The sequence below is a fragment of the Drosophila melanogaster genome, chromosome 4 (assembly GCF_000001215.4).
Source record: "Drosophila melanogaster chromosome 4".
Lineage (NCBI taxonomy): Eukaryota > Metazoa > Arthropoda > Insecta > Diptera > Drosophilidae > Drosophila > Drosophila melanogaster.
In genome coordinates, this window is record NC_004353.4 from 935990 (window position 1) to 959483 (window position 23494).

The window sequence follows — 23494 nt, forward strand, 5'->3', positions numbered from 1 at the left end:
ATACCTTTCAACATATCTAGTATACACTTATCACCTACGTTATCGAGTATATAAATATGTTAATTTTCTTAAAAGAGAATGTGTTTTCCTATATGTATGTGCTGACGTACCTCATCTGGATAATTGTTTTATATTTTGAGGATGGTATATAACTTTCTTAATTTAAGATCTGGAATATATCGATAGTTCAAATTTCTGTAGTTATTATCAATAATATAATATATAAATATGTATGTATCTATATACAAGTATATATACATATGTATAGTATAGTATATATACATAAGGCAAATACAGATGATTAAACGCCGCAAAGATGACGCAAATTTAATTGTTTTAATTATTTGTTAATTTTAGTAAATCGAACTAAGTAAAAAAACAAGATGTGGAAAAGTACATTTCTATTTGACGAATTTAGAGCTACAACATTTTTACTGAAATTCGAGCTCCAGAAAAAACTGTTGTGCTTATTGCAACATCCCTAGGAAAAGTCCATTAGTGTGCCCGTGTAAAACGAACACAATGAGTATAGTGAAAAACCATTGTTAGACAGGTGGTAAGGAGTAAGACTACACAGCTCTCTTAAAAACCGTTATTAAATTTTCATGAGAGAGCATTAATGCTTTTTTCTCTTTGGTATGCTGCCGTAATGGTGCTTTCTCTCTCAAATTCCGTGAGAGATGGACAGTTAGAAGGATTGTTGTAGATTGTTGCTAGTATTGTTGTTCTTTTACTTGGCCACTGCTGCTGGTACCCATTTCTTGGTTGTTGTTGTGCTGCTGCTGCCTCTACAAGAACTGATTTCGTGTTAGCTTATCATGGATAAATCAGTCAACCAACTGGTAATGGTAGGACAAGACGTGCGCGTATTAGTTAAATATAAAAAAGGTTTTAAGAAATGTTGCGATAAAGTTGTATAAGAATTTAAATAAGAAAAAAGGTAATTTAATTGTGAACATTATAAATAATTTTTCTAAAGAAAAGAGTTGTGAATAGTGATAAAATTTATTAATTATTGCACATTTTAAAGTTGTTCAATGTTCATCATAAAACAAGGAATCTCGTTGACAAAAATAAACACAATTAAAAAAGTTGCACTTTTCCACACGTACATAAGATAGTTGCACATGAAACCTACTGTAAAGGACTCAATATTTTACAATAACTTTGTACATATATGAAAATAACTGCAGATAAGTATGAGTGCCCTTTTTTAGGGCTTTCGCTAACACATTGCTTTTGCAGCTTCAGAGCAACGCCATCATCAGTACCATTCTTTTTGGTACTTGGCTTGTCCTTACATTCCAAAGCTTTTGCTGTTACGTGTTAATAGTGCTTTTACCACAGGCAAGAACCACTAAATTATATAGAAAACCAAGTATTATGAAAATGCTTGGTGTTCTGACAATCCCACACCTGTTGGAAGTGCCCAACAATTTTGGCTATAAATAATGTTTTACCTGGTGTGCTAAGTAAATACTCATTTTTTGTTTTAATACCAGTGCAGAGAGTATATTTATATCAATCTTAATATTTTTAGTTTTAGAAAAAATTGGGCATGGATTTAAAAACGAGCCTACGTGATTTAATTGTTTTTATTTTCAAAATGTATCGGTATGCCAAAAATATTATTATAGCTTTCTCCCTACTTATACCCGTTACTCGTAGTGTGTTCGTTAAAAAGTATGTACCAAGAGAGGGTAGCGTTTTCGACCATATAAAGTATATATATTCTTGATCAGGATCAATAACCAACCCGTCATGTCCTTCTGTCCGACCGAATAAACGTCGAGATCTAAGAAACTATTAAAGATTACAGATACTAGGGACAAAGACGCCTACCACCCCTACACTTTTGGAAAATGTTTTGATTTTTCTTCGTTTTATTGTTTGTCTTGCCAATTTCACCGGTATACGCCCAAAACTGTCACGCGCAAACTGTTGAACAATTTTTTAGTTTTTTCTCATTTTATTTTCCAATATCTATCGATATACCAGAAAATTTATGAATTTTCTAGTTCGCGTTTCCACCAGTTGAGTAACGGATATCTGATAGTCGGGGAACTCGACTATCTCTTATTTTATATTATTATTTGTTTAGCTTAAAAACGCCCACACTCATTTTTGAAAAATTGTTGTTTTTATTTCGTTAAGAGATTTGTCTTTTATGATTTCTATCGACAGGGCAAAAATGGTTGAAATTTCTCCATCGCACTCCAGCAAGTTGAGAAACGGCTATCTGACAGTCGATGAACTCGACTATTTCATTAACTCTTGTTTCTGTTTAAATATAATAAGCTTGTAATATATTTTTAATTATAGAATTTTTTCGGTTCCCATAGACAAGCATCAACCAAGGACATGCAAAAACATGAACCTGAATTTCACGTTGCGGGCCTAATACATTGTTAACTTAAATCATCCACGTGTCTTTAAAAAGATGAAACAGAAAAATAATAACGGAACAATTTTAGTCGTCGTGATGGTTTTATCCTGGAGTCGAGTAGTAGACTTAAAAAGTCCTAGTAACACACATACTCAGGATTCAGTGTCTGTTTCTCTGCCTGGCGACATTATACTTGGTGGGCTATTTCCGGTCCATGAAAAAGGTGAAGGTGCCCCTTGCGGACCAAAAGTATATAATAGGGGAGTTCAACGCCTGGAAGCAATGCTGTATGCTATAGATCGTGTAAACAATGACCCCAACATACTTCCTGGAATTACGATAGGAGTCCATATACTTGACACCTGTTCAAGAGACACATATGCCCTCAATCAGTCGCTTCAATTTGTCAGAGCATCCCTAAACAATTTAGACACATCAGGATATGAGTGTGCAGATGGGTCAAGCCCGCAACTAAGAAAAAATGCTTCGTCAGGCCCAGTTTTTGGAGTTATTGGCGGGTCCTACAGTTCAGTGTCCTTGCAAGTGGCCAATTTGCTGCGTCTGTTTCATATTCCTCAAGTATCACCGGCCTCAACCGCTAAAACGCTTTCGGACAAAACACGCTTTGATCTGTTTGCTCGAACAGTACCTCCAGACACTTTCCAATCCGTAGCCCTCGTGGACATACTAAAAAACTTTAACTGGTCATACGTATCAACGATACATTCGGAAGGATCTTATGGTGAGTCTTAATCAATGTTCTGAAAGCAGAAAATTGTATACCCTTTCGGTAATTATTTATCATAATTAAATAAAAAATCAAGAGAGAATGCCCTGACTATTAGATACCTGTTACTTAGCTAGTAAAAGTGCGAAAGAGAAATTTCAACATTTTCTGAAATACCGGTAGAACTTAGTAACAGAAGTTTAAAATTAAAAACAATTAACAATTGAAATGTATTGTACGGTTTGTTGGCGTTTGAGGAATAGAAAAATGTTTTTAAATATAGAAATTTACAATAAAAGTCTATATATAAAATATAAAAACGTTTTTTAAAAGTTTAAGCGTGGAATTTTTGGCTTGTGGGCGTTAGAGTGAGCAACATCGGGAAACAATCTTGCGCCTCGTCTATGTCATGCATGCTCAATCTTAATTGTCTAGCTTTTATACTTCCTTAGATTGAGGCGTTTATACGGACAGACGGGCATTCAAACCGAATTTTATGATAACAAATATCGAATTCTGATTTTTATTAACGTAAAGTATATATATTCTTAATAAGGGCCAATAGCCGAGTCGATCTGCCCCTGTCCGTCCGTCTGTCTGTTCGTCCAGTATGTCCCGTATGAACGTCCAGATTTCAGGAACTATGAAAGCTAAAAGGCTGAGATGATGCATGCTGATTCTAGAGCCCACTCTTACGCCCACTTCTGAAAAATGTATTGAAACTTCTTCGTGTTATTGTTTGTCTTGACATTTTCTATTTGTATACCACTTCGGCTACTCCCCTTGTAACACCTACAAAACGGGCAAAACAATCACGTCCACGCTTTTGAACAATTTGTATTTTTTTTCCATTTTATTTTCCAATATCTATCGATATCCCAAAAAAATGATGAAATTTCGCGTTCACATTTCCACTTGCTGAGTAACGGGTGTCTGATAGTCGGGGAACTCGACTATAGCACTTTTTCTCCTGAAATAAATGTACCCTCTTCAATGGGTTTGTGTAGTCTTGTATAATTTAATGCGGTTTTTACGTTATTAACATATGATATTAATTTAACCAATAAATAGGTGAATATGGGATTGAAGCATTACACAAGGAAGCTACCGAACGAAATGTTTGCATAGCGGTAGCCGAGAAAGTACCCAGTGCCGCAGACGACAAAGTTTTCGATTCCATTATAAGCAAGCTTCAAAAGAAGCCTAACGCTCGCGGCGTTGTTCTTTTTACGAGAGCTGAAGATGCGCGTCGAATTTTACAAGCAGCTAAACGAGCTAACTTATCGCAACCATTTCATTGGATAGCAAGTGATGGTTGGGGGAAACAACAAAAACTACTCGAAGGCTTAGAGGACATCGCTGAGGGTGCAATAACTGTAGAACTGCAGTCAGAGATAATCGCAGATTTTGATCGCTACATGATGCAACTGACGCCAGAGACAAATCAAAGGAATCCTTGGTTTGCTGAATACTGGGAAGATACATTCAACTGTGTTTTGACATCTCTTTCGGTAAAACCTGATACTTCAAACTCGGCTAATTCTACTGACAATAAAATCGGCGTCAAAGCAAAAACAGAATGCGACGATAGTTACCGGTTATCTGAAAAAGTTGGGTAAGTTCCGACCAACTAGTTTCTTATTTTTAGAGCATTATTACTTATAGATCCAAAGGGATCAGGATGACTGTTTATATGAGTGTCATGATCTGAACTATAAGATCAGGAGTCAGTATACAGCTTCTATATTTTTCTGAGGAGCGAATGCGGCATTGCTTCGCTTGAATAATATATATGTATATATTCATATACTTATATACACCATTGCTCTTTAAATCGTTCAGCCATAAAACCTGCGCAAAACCCTTTAGAAGTGCTCCGCACAAATAACTGATTTCTTTCTGGCTGTTTTCTTTGGCTACAAAAACCAGTAAGCGTTCGACAGTGTCTTATTGTTTGAATCTTATATTATGATCTAATCTAATTCTGATAATTTTCCACACAATATAATGAATAAATTCATAGAATTTTCATCTTCATCTGCAAAGCGAACGCTCTCTGTGCCTTCTTAAGGACTATTGGTATTTCTAATTAAAAAACATAAGATAATGTTATAGTCGAGTTCCCGACTATTAGATACCCGTTACTCAGCTAGGAGAAATGCGAACGCGAAATTTTGCAATTTTTCTGGGATATCGATAGATATTGGAGAATAAAATAAGAAAACAAATTTTCAAATTGTTAAAAAGTGTGGTCGTGACTGTTTTAGGCGTTTTTTATGTGTATACTAATAAGAATATGAATATGAATATGACTAATAAAAATATGAAAAAAAAATTGTAAAAGTGTGGGCGTGGGAGTTTGGGCGGATTTTGGACGTAAGGGTGAGCGTGTAAAACATTGGTCGAATCGATACAAATTTACAGGTCTAATTAAAATATAAAATATAAATGTATGGTGTTTGTAAGAAAATTGTTGTTGCATACTTTGCATAATGCATACTTTTCGGCATAGGTTGTATTTACATCTCATGTTTTTCAGATAACTTTTATATGTTTATAAAGTAAATAAATAACGTAACGTAAATCGCCTTTTTGGCTCTTTTTGCGACAGATAATTTTTCGGCATTGGTTGTATTTACATCTCATGTTTTTCAGATAACTTTTATATGTTTATAAAGTAAATAAATAACGTAACGTAAATCGCCTTTTTGGCTCTTTTTGCGACAGATAATTTTTAATTTTTTTAATTTTTATTTGTCATTCATTCATATACATTTACATGTTTACATATATACATACATTACAAGAATGGAATCAGTATTGCATCGCGGGGAATTCTGGGCCTGTTCACAATAGCTACCTTCCGATTCTCTTAGCTCTCCTGACCACAATTGTCATTCCTCTGATGCCCGCTGATCATCTGTGTTAGATCTATGTTTATTTGGCCATTTTACCGCTCGATCCACTCCTTGAGACTGGGGACCACTGTTGTGGTGCTGCCTTGCAACTGCCGTATTGCATTCTTGGCGTTAACGGAGGAAATGTTTCCGGGTCTGCTTTAAGACCACCTCATATTTTGAGGCTGTTATGTATATAGGTGTGTCCAGTGGCGGTATTATTGCCATCACGAGTGACGCCTTGTTGAACACTGGACTAACCAAGTGAGGCTTCCTTCCCTATTTAAAATGTACACTTTCAGGGTTAGTATTGTTAGTGGCTTCAGGGAAAAATATCATATTAAAATGTAAAGAAAACCACTGAGTACAATATATATTTTCAACGTATACAAGCCAATAATTTAGAAAACTGTTATTGTATTCTATTGGATTGCCAAAACATGATCTTTATACCTTTTTTTGGCAAAAAAATTGTTACACTTCCATGTGCTGCAAAATTTTTAAACTCAATAAAAATCCGTTTAAAATATTTAAATATAAATTCGTGATAATATAAAGTGATATTTTAATAATATATGACGTCTAACGTAAACCATTGAAGGTATGCGTGAAGTGACCACTCCCCAAATGCTTTCTTATTGTTTCAATTAAATGAAATTACGAAAGTGTTTTTATTTCCTATTAAAGCCCTACTCTAAAAATTCCTACATTATTTGTAAGTTACAAATCGATTTAGAAGAAACAGAAAAGAGTATGTCTTATTACAGATACGAACAGGAGTCAAAGACACAATTTGTTGTGGATGCCGTCTACGCATTTGCCTATGCACTTCATAATTTGCATAATGATCGTTGCAACACACAAAGCGACCAAACGACTGAGACAAGGAAGCACCTACAAAGCGAATCTGTGTGGTATCGAAAAATTTCGACTGATACTAAGTCCCAAGCGTGTCCTGACATGGCTAATTATGACGGAAAGGAGTTTTACAACAATTACCTTTTGAACGTATCATTCATAGGTTGAGTAGTTGATTTTGTTAAAAATACTTAATATACTTAATAATAAACTTTGTAATCCTATACGGGGTTCGTCCTGAATAGATCTTGCTGGCAGCGAAGTTAAATTCGATCGACAAGGCGATGGTTTGGCCAGATACGACATTTTGAATTATCAACGGCAAGAAAACTCTTCAGGATATCAGTATAAGGTACCATAAATCACACACAAATATGTATGCAAAAATTATAAAAATAATGGTATGAGATTTCCAAGTATATAAATTTCTTTATTTGGTTATTACACGGACACAACTACTCTTAGGGATGGATGGCGCAGTGACATTGAAACAGACAACTTTCCTATGTAAATTTTATTTATCTACTGGAAAAAAACATATTAAACAATTAACCGATTTGTCTACATATGAGAATTCCAAACAATGACAGTTGTGTACTATTTTGTACATATATTGTAAATGAATTTTCAATATCGTATTTATTTAAAAAATTTGCTATCACAAAGATATATAGCCAAACTAATTTTCAGGTTATTGGAAAATGGTTTAATGGTTTGCAACTAAACTCAGAAACAGTTGTATGGAACAAGGAAACCGAACAACCTACTTCGGCCTGTTCACTACCATGTGAGGTCGGAATGATCAAGAAACAACAGGTAATTACCATTTGAGTCAATTTAGTTATGTCATTTTAACACCGAATTTTAATCTTGTAGGGGGATACCTGTTGCTGGATATGCGACAGCTGTGAATCTTTTGAATACGTATATGATGAGTTTACGTGTAAAGACTGCGGTCCTGGACTTTGGCCCTATGCTGACAAGCTCTCCTGCTATGCTTTAGACATCCAGTATATGAAATGGAACTCGTTGTTTGCCCTTATTCCGATGGCAATTGCAATTTTTGGTATTGCACTGACCAGTATTGTAATAGTTTTATTTGCAAAAAATCATGACACTCCATTGGTAAGAGCATCAGGACGAGAGCTAAGTTATACTCTTCTTTTTGGTATACTGGTTTGTTATTGTAATACTTTTGCACTGATAGCTAAGCCAACAATTGGCTCCTGTGTTCTACAAAGGTTTGGTATTGGGGTTGGCTTTTCCATTATATACAGTGCCTTGCTAACAAAAACAAATCGAATTTCACGAATCTTTCACTCTGCTTCTAAGTCAGCACAGCGCCTTAAGTATATTAGTCCACAATCACAAGTGGTGATAACTACCTCTCTGATCGGTAAAATATTAACTATTTTTAAATGTCCTTATTTAATATTCAATCCTTTCAGCAATACAGGTGCTAATCACAATGATTTGGATGGTAGTTGAACCACCAGGAACTCGATTCTATTACCCAGACCGAAGGGAGGTGATTCTTAAATGCAAAATACAAGACATGTCCTTTCTCTTTTCTCAGCTTTATAATATGATTCTCATAACCATTTGCACTATTTATGCAATTAAAACGAGAAAAATACCTGAAAACTTTAATGAGTCGAAGTTTATTGGATTTACCATGTATACCACATGTATAATCTGGCTTGCGTTTGTACCCATATATTTCGGAACTGGAAATTCCTATGAGGTATGTATTTGTTAAATTAATGTGGTGATACAATTGAACACTGCCATTTCAATTAGCAAGCCACATTTTTATTTAATCAAGGATACTTTTGCAACTCGAAGCATACATTCCCTTGCAAGAATTATACACTGCGCGTCATCAGATAATCATGGCCCCGTTTTTTCTTATGTTCTGTATTTTGCCATTGCACGAAAATTCATCAATGTTTTTTGTTTACTGACATTCCCTCTCTCTTTAAGATAAACAAGACCGAATGCTGTAGTCGAGTTCCCCGACTATAAGATACCCGTTGCTCAGCTAGTGTAAGTGCGAACGCGAAATTAAATTTTTCTGGGACATCTAAAAATTATTCCAAAGTGTAGGCGTGACCTATTCGGCGGCCTGAGGGCGTTAGAAAGGGCGCGGCAAAAAGTTTTTTGGCAAATCGATAAACCTTTACACGATTAATAAAATTATTAAAAAATATCAAACAATTTTTCAAAAATGTGGGCGTGGCAGATTTAGGGCGTTTAAGGCGTTTACAAGAGATCACGACGTTCGTACGGTCAGACAGACATGGCTAGATGGGCTCGGCTATTGATCAAGAATATATATACTTTATATAATCGGTAACGTTTCCTTCTGCCAGTTACATACTTTTCAACGATTATAGTATACCGTTTTACTCTACGAGTAAGGGGTCTAAAAAGAGGTCCTGAGAAGAACCGTTATATTTTTAATTCTGCTTTGTTTTACTCTCGGCGCAAAATTGAACGCTAATCATTAGATTAGCGCCCCCGATGCAGTTTTGATTATCTTCCATAATTGGAAAGGTATGATAACAAAAAACTAGAAAGGTGGCAATAACCTTGTTTTTACCGCGGCTGATCGCTTTCCTATACTTCGAATACCTCCCAATGCCCAAAAGAATGTGTGAAGTCATTAAAAACAAAGGAGGATCAACTCATTATTTATTTCATTTATAAATGTTCTAATTTAAATATCTAAGTGTTAATCATCCCATTTTTTTGAAATGAATCGAACAAACTTAAATTATCGTATTGGCGCTATCATGTTGAACCAATTTTGATTTACCAATTTATGAATTGTTTTTTATATAAATAAAAATCTATAAACAACAAACCGCATCCCATAAAATCTTATCATTTATAGAATTATTCAATGAATGAAAACAATTTCCAAAACTCTAGCTTATACAGTTTTCTAAATATCTCACATCAAAGAAAACACATAATAAATAGAACCACAAAGCTACGACTTCTTATCCAATAATATACGATATAGTCAATTGATTTTTATCATATTTAAAATTAAGTAAAAAATTGTGTATACCGAAAATAAGCCTGATAAAGATAAGGCAATTTGTTTCAGTGTTTTTGTACGCTTTCTTCAAACGAAAAATATATATATGTATATATAAAATATAAATTACGAAAATTGATTTTGAGGTTTTAAAAATACTTACGACTTCTATTTGTTAATTTATTAATTTACTTTGAGGTATCTTTTGTGTATACATTTTGGTTTAATCAAATCAACATAAATGAAATTGTTTTACTGTAACTGAGCTCCTGGTTTCAAGTACGGTATAGATAACTATAACAAAATATTTGAATTTTTTAGGTGCAAACTACTACGTTGTGTATTTCAATAAGTCTAAGTGCGTCAGTGGCTCTTGTATGTCTTTATTCACCTAAAGTATACATCCTCGTCTTTCACCCGGACAAGAATGTCCGCAAGCTGACTATGAACAGCACCGTCTACAGGCGATCGGCAGCGGCGGTAGCTCAGGGTGCGCCAACCAGCTCTGGATATAGTCGCACACATGCACCAGGCACTTCTGCGCTAACAGGAGGTGCGGTAGGAACAAATGCGTCTTCAAGTACCCTTCCGACACAAAATAGCCCCCACCTTGATGAAGCATCAGCCCAAACAAATGTTGCTCACAAGACCAATGGAGAATTTCTACCCGAAGTTGGCGAACGCGTTGAGCCAATCTGTCATATAGTAAATAAGTAAGATTAATCGTGAGGAAAAATCTCACTTCAAAACACTGTGCAACAAAATAAGACGGTGTAGGTGAAAGCAAGGACTTAGAGAAATACACAGGTCCTCAACGTTAGAAAATGATTGGACGTGTAACATTCAAACTTTCAGTTAGGTATTTTTAATTCATTGTTAAATATGTTATCCGAATCCTAACCTCAAAGTCTGTTTTTAAATTGAATTCGGTATCTGTTAAATGAAATTTTTTACAATTTTTTAAAATAACAGGATCAAATGATACATCCGAGTGCCCCAACTATCGGATACCCGTTATGGAAACTATCAATTCACTTTTTCTCCAATAGACACTGACGTATTGACAAGTCAAAACAGTATTGAAATCATACCATATGGATTATAATAAATTTATGGAACTTTTCGGTAGGAACATAGTTATTAAAAGAAAAAGTAGACTGAAAAAATATATGATGGTGTCACAATCTTTGAAATTTAACTTGATCTGGGTAGTCATACTTACATAGCTAGAGTCTAAATCCTTAATCCCAACTATCGTGCTCTGTTAAGTTCCGGAATTACGACGTTTTACCAACAGGCGACAGTTTATAAATCGTTTTCACCTAAAATTATGTAACAGGTAGCTTTTTTACTTCATAAATTGCAACATGTCATGGACAAATTTGGCAAGTCAAATATTTGTATTATCTATATACCGGTTCATTTTTATGGTCGTCCAAACAAATAAAGAAAACTTTAATTTTTTAAAACATAATTGTTCAAAGCAACCATGTCGTCCCAAAATATATACAAAGTGCAATAAAATGATTGCCTTATATGGTTTATTGATTTCTGTCATTTTGCAACGCAACAAAAGAGACTTGTACAAATATTTAAGCTGAGTGATGATTTTCGTCCTTTTTGACGCCAACTAGCTTGCAGTATTTATTCATACCCAAAGATCATGAAATGGAAGATCCCATTTTTCCGATGTAAATTTTATTCACTTTCTATGAATGTTTCTTCGCTTACCGTATGAACGTCGAGATCTAGGGTACTATAAAAGCTAAAAAGTTTGAATTGAGCATTTAAATTCTAGCGATGCCTACGCTCTCAAACAACAAACCTCTGTCACGGCGAGGTCTTTTTTAGTGTTGTGATTTATATACTAATTTTATGTAACCACTCGCACTGCCGTTAGCTCCTGTGCACTTTCGAAAACATTCGCATTGCTCCTTGCGTAACTTTTCCGCAGAAGAGTTGAGTGAAGGGTATCTGGTGGTTGTGCACTCGACTTAAGCGACTTAGTTCTTCCATTTTGAATGAAACCATGTTTTAAGATCATGCACATGCCTATATCCTAACCAATAACAAAGTAAAAAAAATCAAATATATTATTAAATAAATTTAATAGAAATTACGTAATATCGCTTACAAGTCACAACATATCTGTAAAATGGTAAAATACTTATGTGTGAACTACGTATCATAACCTTTTGACATTATTTTACAAATACGTATATGGTAAAAATATGTTAGTTCAAAAACTTTAAAATTGTACTCTAGCAGAAGTTTATTACACAGTAAAACAGCTTTTTAACCGTAGAATATATTCTTTTGAATAACAATTTTGACATTATTTTACAAATACGTATATGGTAAAAATATGTTAGTTCAAAAACTTTAAAATTGTACTCTAGCAGAAGTGTATTACACAGTAAAACAGCTTTTTAACCGTAGAATATATTCTTTTGAATAACAATTTTGACAGAATACTCAAAAATGAATGAATGGACTTAATTTGTATTTACATAGTTACAATCAAAATGTATTTCCAATTTTGATCAATAAATAGATCAAGTTTAATTTTAATAATTATTTTCAAATAAAGCTGTGCCCTGGTACGGTAAACATTTCATTATGTAAGTGCAAATAAAAGTTTAACACCAAAAAAGAAGAAAAGGTAATGCTCCAACGTTCCAACGTGAAATATGAATACACACATACATACATAAAAGAATAAGATAAACTTCGAGATTCAAATTCTACATAACATGACTTAAAAATCTCTTTTTACGAGTGGCGATTGTGTTTTGTATTGAGGGTTGATTTTTGATGGATAAGATTCTTTAGGTATTCCCCAAAACTCGCTTTATTCTACGATTAATGGAATTACTTATGTTATTCCATGAATATTTGTTTGAATATGTTAATATAAACTTGTTTATAATGTTTTTTCATGTACAGAGAAATACTAACATTCTTTGATGAGTTTAATTTAAAAAAATTATGTTTGCTCAATGGCCAACACTAAAACAATGCTACCCATTAACCAAATGGGTAGTTAATTATCCTAATGTTATTTAATGTTAAAGTTCTAAATTAATACTCATAATATATTAATTATACATATACATTTTATAGTCGTAACCCGAAAGTATGCCAGTCTTATATAACATCTAACTAACAAGACGATCAATGGATTAAACAAAGAGAAATTAATATAAAGTTCCTTCAACTTTTTAATTCGCGTTTTTTAATAGCGTTTAATTCTTTGTTTTACCAAAGTTGTCCAGATAATTCATTTTAAAAATATTGAAATTCAAATACGCGAAGATACAACAAATAAAAACAAATTTAACAATAAAAAGCTATAAAAGGCGTATGACCCCAAACCCCTTATATATAATATATTTAGCCCAGCAAATCATTATAAAAGTACACTGTAAAATCTTAAACCGTATCTAAGTACAAATAAATCGTATTAACTCTATAAACATAACATAGATGCAAAACATAAATTATAAGGATAAGTTAACAATAAAAAACCAAAGCAACGAAAAATTTTAGTTTTGGCAATATTTATTAGTTTTCTTTCTAGTGGATTCTATATATAATGCTCATATGTGTTGGTTTTATACATTTTCTAAGTACATTTAGGTAAGAGGTTTAAGGAAAAACTGGCATGTCTCTGTTTTTCAACAGCAACCTTGTTCAGCGAAATCAATCAAACATATATATAACCAGAACACGAAATAAATATGCCTACCTTGGAAATACACGTGTATACTTTTCTTTGCACAAAGTGTCAAATGCAAATAAATTTAAAAGAATTAAAAAAGCTAGCTTTAATAAGCCAAAGCTATAAAGCCTTGCAACAATTATTTATATGATAAAAACAATAGAGAATGCTATAGTCTAGTTCCCCGACTATCAGATACCCGTTACTCAGCTATTGGGAATACGAACGCGAAATTTCATAATTTTTCTGGGCGCTAAGCGCAGTGTTTTTGGTAACTGGCAAGACAAACGAAGAAAAATCGAAACATTCTTCAAAAGTTTGGGCTTATAGGGTGAGTGTGGGCGTGGCAAAAAGTTTTTTTGGCAAATCAATAGAAATTACAACTCTTATAAAGTTATGACAAAATATCCGAAAAATTTTCAAAAATGTGGGCGTGGGAGTTTTGGGCGGCTTAAGTGGGCGTACGAAAGTTTTTTAAATCGATTGAAAATATCAAAACATTTTTCAAAAAAGTGGGCGTGGCAGTATTTGCAAATTGTGGGCGTTAGAGTGGGGGTGGCAATATCGGTCAATAAACTAGAATCTCTAGAATTTGTATGCTGAATCTCAACGTTTTAGCTTTTATAGTTCCTGAGATCTCGACGTACGGGCATGGCTAGATCGACCCGGCCATTGATCCTGATCAAGAATATATATACTTTATATGTTCGCAAAGGCTTCCTTCTGCCGTTACATACAGTTGCGGTAACAATAATTGCACCATAAGCATATTTCGTGTTTGTCCCAGCGTTTCCTCATTTTCTGACACTTTTTATCATTTTACTCACTGAACTTAAATACTATTATATTTTTGGGTATATTATTGGGTTTGGCTTCAGAAACCTTTTTTTCTCGTCCGCCCAAAGGTTTTCGATTGGATTCAATTCGGGTGACTGAGCAGGCCATTTCATTACTCGGATCGATTTCTGCTCAAACCACTTTCGAGCTTTCTTGCTCGTGTGTTTTGGATCGTTATCCTGTTGAAATGTCCAAACCAACGGCATTTCATCCTCGTCATATGGCAGCATCACATTTTTCAGGATATCTGTGTAAATGTGCTGATCCATGATGCCTTGAATCCAATGGATCGGACCTACTCCATAGTATGAAAAGCACGCCCATACCATGATGTTTGAGGACCATATATATGAATATAATTCGGTTCGTGGTGGACGCCGAACATTAGACCGAGAGCCTTTCCCACCAAACAACACAACTTCTTCTTGCTTTGCCAAACCAAGCGCTTGTCCACGTTGGACATTGAGGGCTTTCTTCGCCGTGTTTCGTTCTTTTCGACAAACAGCAGTGCTTTGCGTATCATTTTGTTTGAACAACCGACATTGCATTGAATAATTTTATTCAGCAAATACGTGGGTCAGTGCTATTTTTGTTACCGCCTCATTTCGGGCGCTTTTGCAGCAAGTGCCCAATAACAAAAAGAACCGTTCCATTGAGAGAGTACAAATTTCTTGCTCAGATAGCCAACATATTGTACTTATTATTCATGCAATCTGACTTTAAAAAAAATAAACATCAAAAACTAGTTTAGTTAATCATGTTCGGGGTTTTGACCTGCCAGCTATAAAAACACCAATTAGAAAATATATGCTTTAAAATAGTTACTTGTTTGTTGATTTTCCGACGGTAATGGATATATTGATTCGGCTGTTGATTCGATTCGACTGATCATAAATATAGATACGAATATGGGCCAATACTTTGCAAACCTAAACTAAAACTATATAAACTGTATATTTTTTCCTATGACAAATGTGCTTTAAACAAATTTTACACACTCCTTTTCATAACGTGCAACGTAATAGGTATAACTATAAAGTTAATTCCCAGCGCAAGACCCTATTTAACATACTGAGATTTAAGAAAAGTAAACATTTTTAAACTTATATAATTGCGTGTTATTTACAGTAAAATAGTTTTGTACAATATAATAATTACATTCTGTAAATACATTAAATAGTTTAAGTTAATGTATATTTATTTATAGAAAACTACTTTTATATGCTAAAAATTTTGTTTCCAGAATTATTTAATAGATTTGTGCCCATACAGACATACTCCTTAACATAAAGAAGAAATTAAATTTAGACAAAAAAATATTTGATTTCGGTGTCATTTTAAAATTTGCTGTATTGAACTTAAAACTATCTTCAAGAGTTAGTTATGCACGACGCCTGAGGAATGTTGAATGCTTCGTTCAAATTCTTCCAAACTGAGTGCTTGGTTCACATTTAAAAGTGGCAGTTTTCCAGCAGAGGCTTTTGCAAGAAGCTCAGGGGAAAACCATTGCGCCAATTGATTGGTTGGTGATGAAATCCTCTCATCTCTCTGGTAGCTAGGAGATGTGAGGCTGTTTGCTTTGATCACATTACCGGAATCGGAGCTGTCAGAAAAACCTTAAATAAAGACAACTAATTAGATGATTTATAAAACTAATTTTATTTGCAATATTCGACCTGGGACTGGCGGAGACATTTGTGGATTTGATTGACGGTGCATTTCTCCATAAATCACTCTTTGACTAAGCTGCTGTCGTGTGTGATGATGTTGTTGCTGATGTTGCATGTAAAGTTGGTGCCATCCAACAGGAGATGTAATGTTTTGGTGAACACTTTCGGTATTCAGATTTGATTCCACAGATTGAACTGCTTTAAATCTATGTTGCTGCTGCTGTAGATGTGGTTGATGAATGGGTTGCATTTCAATTTTATGGGCAGTAAAAGGAAGTGCAGAATTGGAATGCGGCATTGAATTAAGACCTCCTTTCAGAATAGGTCGGCCTAAAATATGTAAGTCAAAATAATAATGTGTAAGTCTTTGAACCCATTAATACAGAAGTCGAAGATCTCAAGTTTATTATATCGCGTTGTTTAACAAAGATATTTATTCCTAGAGAATAAAATATTGCTTTGGGTCACAGATAACTACATTAAAACAAAGTCCACTTCAAAAAATTCCACTAAATAATCGTAATTTTCATTACCCCAATAAGTCAAGAATAATCAAAATTGTAGGGTACACTTCTTGCACAGAATATAAATTAAGCAAACTGTGTATATGAATATTTATTTTTTGGTCTATTAAAAAATACTCTCTATATTATGTAAGTATATACGTGCACGCACGTCGTGTCTCAAAAAGCCAATTTAGCTATTCTACAGGTTGTATATTTACACCCGGTTCTCGTAGAGATATACTATATTCGTTTTAAAGAATGTAACAGGCAGAAAGAAGCGTTTCCGACCATATAAAGTATATATATTCTTGATCAGGATCAATAGCCGAGTCGATCTGGCCATCGAGATCTCAGGAGCTATAGAAGCTAGAGAGTTGAGAAGCTTGAGAGAGTCATGATGCTGCGGACACTCTAAGGCCCACAAACAGGCCAAAACTGCCACGCCCACAAAGCCACCAAAACTTTTGAAAATTTACTTGATTAAGAGACTAATAAATTGATGAAAAAGTCAACAAAAATCCTAAAAAACGTATGGCGTTACTCGTCATTCTAATGTCTTTGGCAAAACCAATATATGGCCGTTACGTATCTTGTTATTCTAATGTCTTTGCTTTTACGCTACGGGTAACGGGTATAAAAAGCATCCACTTTCTCCTATCCTATACTATCCTCTTTTAAGAACTGAATTTTGTATTTGCGTATTTGCACGCTTTTTATGGTAACTCAACGATTTTTATAATTTCTCTTGAAATTCATATACATTTACATTAAGTTTATGAGAACGAGTAAAAAAAACTTATAGCAAAAAAAAAAAAACAAAGCTTTAACTAATAAATGTACTTTAATAATAGCTAACACTTTTTTGTGTAACTTACCAAATGTTTTTCCGTGGACCATTTGCATATTGCCAGAAGTCCACTTTAACACTTGTTGATTACGACTTTGTGACATGTTGGGAGACAAATGTTGATTGTTTTGGCCAATGGCAAAGTTTCCACCGCCTAATATCATTCGGGGCTGTACAGCCATTGTTGCGGTCAGCTGTGGCTCAAGTACGTTCTCACGAGTACCGACTTGCTTGGCATTTTGTTGGTGTACATGATATTGTGGGTTCTGACAATAAGTGCTTGGTGATTGCGTATCCTTATCGGCTGTCATTTTTCTTAAAACTGAAGTAGGAGTAAATGCCAACGGAGTTGGAGAGTTACCGTGGGAAATTAGCTGATTAATCGTATGGTTAGCAGTATTTTGCGAATGCAATTCTAGAAAAAAATTAAGGAATTTTTACAAATAATTTTAGTAATAAATAAGATACTTTAACTGAATCAAATATTATATTAATTGAATTTTAAAGAGTTACCATATAACCAAGAATTACTTACCTTGAGAGTAGTGCTGATGGACTGATTGAGGCTGAAGAAACGATTGTTGGGTAAAAATATTGGGATCGCCTGTGACCACCGGATTTCTTTTAGAATGAGAATATTCATTCAACACTGTGGCAATGACATCCTTTGTGGCTGCTGGGGTGCTGGGATTATCCAATTCTTTTTCCAAAAAATCATGTGAAACGTCTCCACAATGAAGTCCTATTTATTATTAAACATTTTGTTTTTCATAATATTTAAATACAGCGCAGGGTATAAAAGCATTAAAATAAGAACACGTGGTTTTTACCAGATACGCTTTAAATAAGTTCCCGTTCTGATGGTAAACATGTATATGGTAAACTGTAACATTCATGTGTTTTATCAGCCAGAAACCTTATATTATTTTACCATAAGGACAAGAAAAAGGACTTAAGTATTCAAGAAAAAGTTTATAGACATGGAATTTTGAAACATATCTTACTTTGAATTAAATGTTGGATTTCCAAACGCTTTTGCAAAAATACATGACTACTAGTTGGCATGGTTGGCACGTTAACACTTAACTCTGGTTGCTGCAAATGACCATCATTTATTTTTTGATGTAATTTTGACTCAAGGTGTACATGATTTGCTATATTTGAGAGGTTTATTGTACGACAATCGTCGTTGCATGGATGATGCTGCCTGGCTTGAGAACCCAACTGTTGCAAAAGTTTTTTGAATGCCTCAGTGTCTCTAGCAATAGGTTTTTCCATTTGCACTGTCTGACATAATGACCCTGCTATTGGATTTATTAAATCAGTCCTCATATCCACTTTTATCATTTGAGCTTCCAGATCCTTAACACTTGGAATACCTTAAGAACAAAGTGAACTATAAGGCCTTTGATATATTATTACAAATCTTGACATACCACGTTTTTCTTGAGCATGCGATTCCCGAAACCCTGGAAACTCATTATTATTTGCAGCTTCTTTTTGTCGAAACCATCGGCTAAAACGGGATGTTCCTTTTGAGTCACTTTTTCCAGTTTCATCATTACTCTGCAAATGTACAATAAATATATCTTAAAATTAATAAGCTTACCTTTAAAATATAAATTCTAGGGTATTAGAGTTGCCGGGGCAAACTTTTTTTTTTGCAAATCCATAGAAATTTACTAGACTAATAAAAATATGAAAAAATATCAGAACATTTTTCAAAAATGTTGGCGTGGCAGTTCTGGGCGGTTTGTTTGTTTGTTTTTAACGCATAAAGTGATAGCAGACAACTGTATGTGTACACAGGCATGCTCATGCATTGTAAATTTCACAAAATATGCCCTTCACCTTAGAAGTTCTTTGACTTTAAATCTATATTATTTTTGATCAATTGGCACCATGCGAAAAATTCTTGTTTTGCATTGCCTTAACGTTATTATTATATGAAAATAGATTAGAAATAGCCAAATCTATGTACATATTATCACAAAAATAAATTTCAAAAATGACTTTATATAAGAATATTTGTCATTAGAGTATTCATCTTGCGGCGTGTGAAAAATTAATAAGGCAATGATTGTTGAGTGCTTGTGTCCGTACTTCGTGCTTCAAGATATGAACAAAGCAAAGACACTAGAATAATTCTAGTGTCTTTGATATGACTTTTGCAATAAACAGTTATCATATTTAATTATTTACTATATTTATTATGTCATTTGACTTAATATGATGTAACATTAACATTAAAAGTGTTTAAAAAAAAAAATATTTCGCTTTTAAAAAATTGTCAGATGAGAGACAAATTAGAATTAAACATAAATATAAATGTGTAAACGGTAGCTAATTCGAGCGGCGATTTTAACAAACAAATTTAAAAAGCTTTAAAATGATAATAGTCAGTTAAAAATTATTTTATTTTATCATATTGCTACGAAATTGACAAAAACTACCCTAATATGTACAATGTAAATTCGTTTCTTTGATCAGAATTGATTTCGGTCCGAAAATCGTCTTCTAGCACAACACGCACACATATATGCGTTCTCGTCTCTTGTTTTTACTCACACAAGCAAGCAAATTCTATTTTTAGATTTCTTATGCTCTCAGCGGGAGCGAGCGGAAAGAGAGCAATTTTGGCCGTCACTAAAAAATTGGCTGCATAGTGCAAAACCAATGTATGGCCGTTACGCATCTTGTTATTCTAGTGTCTTTGCTTGTGCTGCGTCTTCGTATCTATAATCTGTATGCTAAATTGCAACATACTAGTTTTTTTAGTTCCTGAGATCTCGACGTTCATACGGACAGACGGACATGGCCAGTTCGACTCGGCTATTGATCCTGATCAAGAATATATAGTTTACATACTTTTCAACGAATCTAGTATACCCTTTAACTCTTTACCCTTTACTTGAGTAACGGGAGTTAATATCATTATTTACAGCTTATTTGAATACTATTATTGATCCGTCAATAAAAGGTAACCCGGAAGTTGTCCATGTAATGTCTGAATGGATTAGGTACTCATTCCTTAAAATCTAGTTTTTGCAATATATTTACCAAAACGGAATTATCCAAGGGATGCATATTAAGAAAGGCATCAAAATTAAATTCACTTTCAGGATTCTGACTGGGCTGCATCTGAATTGGTTTGTTTTTATTGGGATGGCCGAGATCTGTTGAGTTTTGAATAGAAGTCACTACATTTTCGTCAGTGTGCTTCTTTTCATCACTTGGAATGACTTCGCGGAAATTTAAACTATCATTGCTGTTTCTCATCGAAGCTTCATCTTTGCTTGCTTGCGCGTCTAAATTTTTATCAAGTTGTTGAATTTGATTATTTTTATCTTCAGTTACGGATCGCTCTTCGTTTTTTTCCAGGTCTTCAAACCCGTGTAGATCAATAGTTTCTAGCTGTGATTTAGGTCCTGCACTGAACCATTCAGGTTCTTCGTGAATGAGATAGGAATTGCCACGCTTGCTTCGGCTTTGAGTACTGAAAGGCTCCTTACCAGAAATGCGTCGATTATTAATTCCCTGACGATCAAAAGACTTTTTGGAGTCATATTGAAAACGACGATCTGTGACTTCGGGAACACGTTCAACTAACCTTCCACTGAATGTTCGAGAACGATGTTGGCTTTGATTGTGCTGATTAAGACTGCTTGTACTTCCAGATCCATTTGGAGATGTTTCCTTTTCATTCTCAATGCTGGCTTCTACGGTCTTTTCGTTTTTGTAATCCCAATTATCACTTCTTGGCAACAGCCGACCGCTACCAATCCGCCTTTCTTGGCGGGATGTTGAAAATGTAGGTGAAGATGACATGCATTGGTCGTGATCCGGCTGAACAAAATTCAAACATGTCTCAGCAGTATCCAACTCGCTACCCTTACGGCTAGGCGAACTGGCTGCCTTGCCCTTGCTTGCACAAGTGTTTATCCCCTCGTTGCTTTCCTCGCTGTTGCTGCCTTTCGATATGACAAAACGCCTCTTTGCAAATGCCGGCATTAAATGTGAAGATGATATGCTACGGTGATCGATGATATTCAACTTATAGGGCTGTCCATGAGAAAGCGCATCCTTATCTTTATCCTCCCCACTTATTAGAAGAGAATCGGTAGGTACGAAGCGCTGGTAATAGTTGTTTGCCCGTTCTCGATTTCTCATAGCGCGACGTGAACTTATTGAGCTACTATTGGAACAAATTAAGCTCGAGTTATCTGCTTCTGGAGAAAGTCGATTCTTGTTTTGATTAGAATAGGCGCTGGACACGGTTAACGCAGCTGTGTTCAGATTAATTTTCCAAAAACCTAGCGTCTGCAATTCAAGTCGTGTTGAACATTGCGGGCGCTGTCGACTTTTACCTTCATATCTTAGAGCTAACAGGTCTACTTTCGAGTACCTAATGTGAAACAGATTGTTAAAACAATGTTAGTACATATACAAGTTTAAAAAAACAGTACGCGAGAATAATATCGAAAAAGTTGACTAAAATTTACCAATATTTAATCCACATACCTGGCACTAATCTTTGATGTATCCATTGCTAAGGACTATAGTTCACTGTGTAATCTAACTTATTACAGAAAGTCGAAAAAGTTAAGATATCCAAAATTATTAAAAACAGAACACTCTCCTATATGAACGGGAGAAATTGTACAATGAATATACAAATAGTACACACCACTTATGCAAACACACACTTTGAAAAATTAATATATATATATATATATACGTATTTTAAGGCCATATATATGACTGTTGAGTTTCATGAGAATATAATCCCAAGACGCTTACATACATATATAACAATTTTTAATGCTCACAATGTTGCGATTAGCTTTGTGAATATCACGCTAAATTGGAGTGGGATATAGACATTGAAAATATTTTGTTCTTATTGAACCTTAAGGCATTATATATATTAATATTGAAACATTAAAAGAGAAACACCGTGAAACAATGGAATTTTGAAGTTGTGACATTTGTGGGAAAAGAAATTCTAGGTTTTTCCTACTGGTGCTAAAGCGATACCAGACTAAGCATATCTGTCCGTTCGTATGAGCGTCGAGTAAAGGTGCCGAATGTTTTCTAAAATGATTAATATTATTATTTACACTTGAAAAACAAAAAATAAATTTTATTTATGTAACGTCGATGTTTTATAAAATAGTTTATATGATTATTTACATTTGAAATACTCATAATATATAATATAAATAAGAATATTTTTATATTATTAAACTATTAAATTTTAAATTTAATATAAAACAAATCAAGAAATTATAATCAGGCATGCATTACCGAATAATCGTAATTTGTTTCCGAATTCGATTTGATTTCGTAAAATTTTTTGCTGTCGGAGTGTTTTCTGTACAGTAAACAGCTGTTTAAGCTGTTTTCCAGCGGACACCTTTTTCACAATTTTAATTCCGATGTTCGCATTTAATTTTTTACTGCATTTTGACCGTTTAATTAATTAAATTAAATAGCATTACTTACGAACACTATAGGCCATCTTTTAAATTAAGATAATTAATTCTTTTATATTTTATAAGTAAGTTTAGTCGACGCACGCATGACCCCATGCCAAATCGAAAATTTTTTTTGCCGACGGCAAAATTTTGTATGTCAAATTTTTAATGGGGTCAGAAATAAATTGTATATAAAATAAATAATGAATATAAATAATTAATATAAATCAATAGACCACTGAGTAAACTATTTTTTCCCTTGGTAAATAATATCTTACGTGATATAAAAATGGGCATATACTTTTCATTTCGGCCAGACAAAAGTGTCCGTTTTACAAATCGAAAAATCCTTACGAATTTGAAAACCGGAGCACCGATCTTGCGTTTTAAAATGCCAAATCGAAAATTTTTGTTGCCGACAGCAAAATTTTGTATATCAAATTTTTGATGGGGTCAGAAATAAATTGTATATAAAATAACTAATGAATATAAATCAATAGACTACTGAACTATTTTTTCCCT

At 34.0% G+C, this 23494-nt stretch overlaps 2 protein-coding genes and 1 long non-coding RNA gene across 9 annotated transcripts, besides 15 other annotated features; 1 reads left to right on the forward strand and 2 right to left on the reverse strand.

Moving 5' to 3' along the window:
• The first annotated feature begins 829 nt into the window (after nt 1–829).
• On the forward strand, nt 830–13452 carry mGluR (metabotropic Glutamate Receptor). 4 transcript variants are annotated; one of them, NM_001272147.1, is made up of 9 exons: nt 830–940; nt 2343–3128; nt 4185–4728; nt 6778–7031; nt 7114–7220; nt 7559–7684; nt 7745–8264; nt 8317–8612; nt 10236–13452. In NM_001272147.1, exons 2-9 carry the CDS (start codon nt 2441–2443, stop codon nt 10629–10631), a joined length of 2931 nt encoding a protein of 976 aa, NP_001259076.1. In that variant the 5' UTR covers nt 830–940; nt 2343–2440; the 3' UTR covers nt 10632–13452. The 4 variants fall into 4 exon arrangements, with proteins under 4 accessions (NP_001259076.1, NP_524639.2, NP_001284718.1 ...); NM_079900.3 differs by having other exon boundaries at nt 10236–10836; NM_001297789.1 differs by lacking the exon at nt 4185–4728 and having other exon boundaries at nt 10236–10836.
• Nucleotides 1651–2073: a mobile genetic element.
• Nucleotides 2158–2276: a mobile genetic element.
• Nucleotides 3208–3346: a mobile genetic element.
• Nucleotides 3893–4090: a mobile genetic element.
• Nucleotides 5215–5343: a mobile genetic element.
• Nucleotides 6107–6264: a mobile genetic element.
• Nucleotides 8858–9136: a mobile genetic element.
• Nucleotides 11645–11701: a mobile genetic element.
• A 344-nt stretch (nt 13453–13796) lies between the features above and the next one.
• Nucleotides 13797–14370: a mobile genetic element.
• Nucleotides 14371–15208: a mobile genetic element.
• Nucleotides 15209–15552: 344 nt separating this feature from the next.
• On the reverse strand, nt 15553–22403 carry 4E-T (eIF4E-Transporter). 4 transcript variants are annotated; one of them, NM_166797.2, is made up of 9 exons: nt 22325–22403; nt 22017–22134; nt 20556–21900; nt 18932–19061; nt 18500–18874; nt 18031–18237; nt 17524–17910; nt 16149–16472; nt 15553–16088 (listed from the first exon to the last, which is right to left on the reverse strand). In NM_166797.2, the coding sequence occupies exons 2-9, from the start codon at nt 22040–22042 to the stop codon at nt 15850–15852; spliced, it is 3033 nt and encodes a 1010-aa protein (NP_726619.2). In that variant the 5' UTR covers nt 22043–22134; nt 22325–22403; the 3' UTR covers nt 15553–15849. The 4 variants fall into 4 exon arrangements, with proteins under 4 accessions (NP_726619.2, NP_726618.3, NP_726620.2 ...); NM_166796.2 differs by having other exon boundaries at nt 22300–22403; NM_166798.2 differs by having other exon boundaries at nt 22017–22403.
• Nucleotides 16887–17097: a mobile genetic element.
• Nucleotides 17162–17209: a mobile genetic element.
• Nucleotides 17210–17258: a mobile genetic element.
• Nucleotides 19150–20353: a mobile genetic element.
• Nucleotides 19260–20211: a mobile genetic element.
• An 831-nt stretch (nt 22404–23234) lies between the features above and the next one.
• lncRNA:CR45201 (long non-coding RNA:CR45201) lies at nt 23235–23445 on the reverse strand. Its single transcript, NR_123751.1, has one exon. It is a non-coding gene; the product is annotated as a long non-coding RNA:CR45201 (long non-coding RNA).
• Between the last annotated feature and the right edge of the window lie 49 nt (nt 23446–23494).